Source organism: Carya illinoinensis, chromosome 11, assembly GCF_018687715.1.
Source record: "Carya illinoinensis cultivar Pawnee chromosome 11, C.illinoinensisPawnee_v1, whole genome shotgun sequence".
Lineage (NCBI taxonomy): Eukaryota > Viridiplantae > Streptophyta > Magnoliopsida > Fagales > Juglandaceae > Carya > Carya illinoinensis.
This window is the reverse complement of record NC_056762.1, coordinates 21,296,688-21,298,303: the sequence shown is the minus strand read 5'-3', so window position 1 is coordinate 21,298,303 and position 1,616 is coordinate 21,296,688. Positions and strand designations below refer to the sequence as shown.

Below are 1,616 nucleotides of genomic sequence, written 5' to 3'. Positions count from 1 at the left end.
ATAACATTGACCATGACTTACTAGTACGGGTCCTTTTAGTTTACTAAGGGTAACTGAAGCAACTGGATTTTTAGCAGTACATAGTTCAGGAACCATACCTGATTGTGGGCCCGAGGAACCTGCTCCTCTGTGGAGTGGCGTTTCCAGTAGCAATCCTGACATAGGCATGGTTGGGCAGTCTTCTTCTACCAACTTGTCAGCCAGATTTGACTCTTTTGCTGGATGACTAGAAGCCTTGTCCACATCACCATCTTCTTCCTCATGAGCTGAAAATTTTCCTGGGTTTACTTTGGCCCCTCCTTTTCCTGCCTTCGAGTCCTTAGGAAATTCCTTCTGATTAACAGCACGTAGCCACACCCCATACTGTTCCCCTTTCTTTTCGTGCATTCATCTCGCCGACTCTTGGTTTTGGCATCCCTCTAGACTGTGTTTGATAATACCACAGTTGAAACAAAAAGAGGGTAACCTCTCATACTGAAATTGAAGCCATACTCTCGTACCATTGAATGAACCCATGACTCCCCGCATTAGAGGCTTTGTAATGTCGATTAAGATTTTGATATGAAGGTAAGGCCCCCAACCAACGTCTTGCTCATCTACATCCACATCTAAGACCTCTCCCACCTGTCTACCAGTTTGTTCTCCCACTTTCCTTGTCATACCACCCAATGGGATATTGTGCACTTGCACCCATAATGGTTCTTTATCAAAAACCATCTCCTTTGGGGAGATCTGTCCATTATAGTCTTTAAGGCACAGAAGCTGGCGATCAAAAGTCCATGGCCTTCCAAGCTTAACTTTTTGCATGTCAGTGGCTTCGTCAAACTCAAATAAGAAAAGGTTTTTGCCCACACCTTTGATTTTTAGTCCTCCTCGTAGCTTCCAGATCCTTCCCATTGAAATTTTGAAAGCTTCACTATTAATCACTTTTTCCGTTATGACAAGCCCAAGTAAGCTCATGTTACCTCGTCTGAGAGTTGCCTCTTCCGTGGTTAAATCGAAGAGGACATCTGCTTGTTCGCGTTCAATCAGCTTGAGCTTTCCCCAAGTTTCTATTAAGGTTTCTTCCATCTCTCGCCAGTGCTGAGTTTCCTAGGGGGAGCTTCTGTAATACTTTTCTAGTTGCTCCTGGCTTGATCTGGGAAGAGCGATGATGGGTGGAAAGAGATCCACACTAAAAAAGGTAGATCAAAGGACGACAAACTGAACCCCTCGGTTTCAAGAAACCAGGGGACTATCCTTGCCTTTAGCAAGAAATCCTCCTCAGCTCATGCAGGAGACTCCGATGTGGCAGATTTCAATCTTTTTATAATTTGATATATTATATATACTAGATAGTATATATATTAATACTATTACATATACTATATGATATAAATAGTATATCTATTAATATAATATACTACACTAGATTATATATTAGAATATATATATAATATATATACTATATTATATAATATATAATATATATTATAGTACTCTAATATAATATACTACTAGTGATAATATAGTTATAATACATATACTATATTATAGTATATAATATATACTATAATATATACTAAATATTATAATATTTAATAAATGGCTTACTATAAAATACATCGTGTATATTT

At 38.4% G+C, this 1,616-nt stretch overlaps 1 protein-coding gene across 1 annotated transcript; it reads right to left on the bottom strand.

Annotated features, from left to right (window-relative positions):
- Positions 1-387: 387 nt before the first annotated feature.
- Positions 388-1,071, bottom strand: LOC122282289. Its single transcript, XM_043094246.1, has one exon. It carries the CDS (start codon positions 1,069-1,071, stop codon positions 388-390), a length of 684 nt encoding a protein of 227 aa, XP_042950180.1.
- Positions 1,072-1,616: the final 545 nt, after the last annotated feature.

What these genes read in the sequence shown, in the direction of transcription:
- LOC122282289 (XM_043094246.1), bottom strand. Translation starts at nt 1,071, where the DNA reads ATGGAAGAAACCTTAATAGAAACTTGGGGAAAGCTCAAGCTGATTGAA.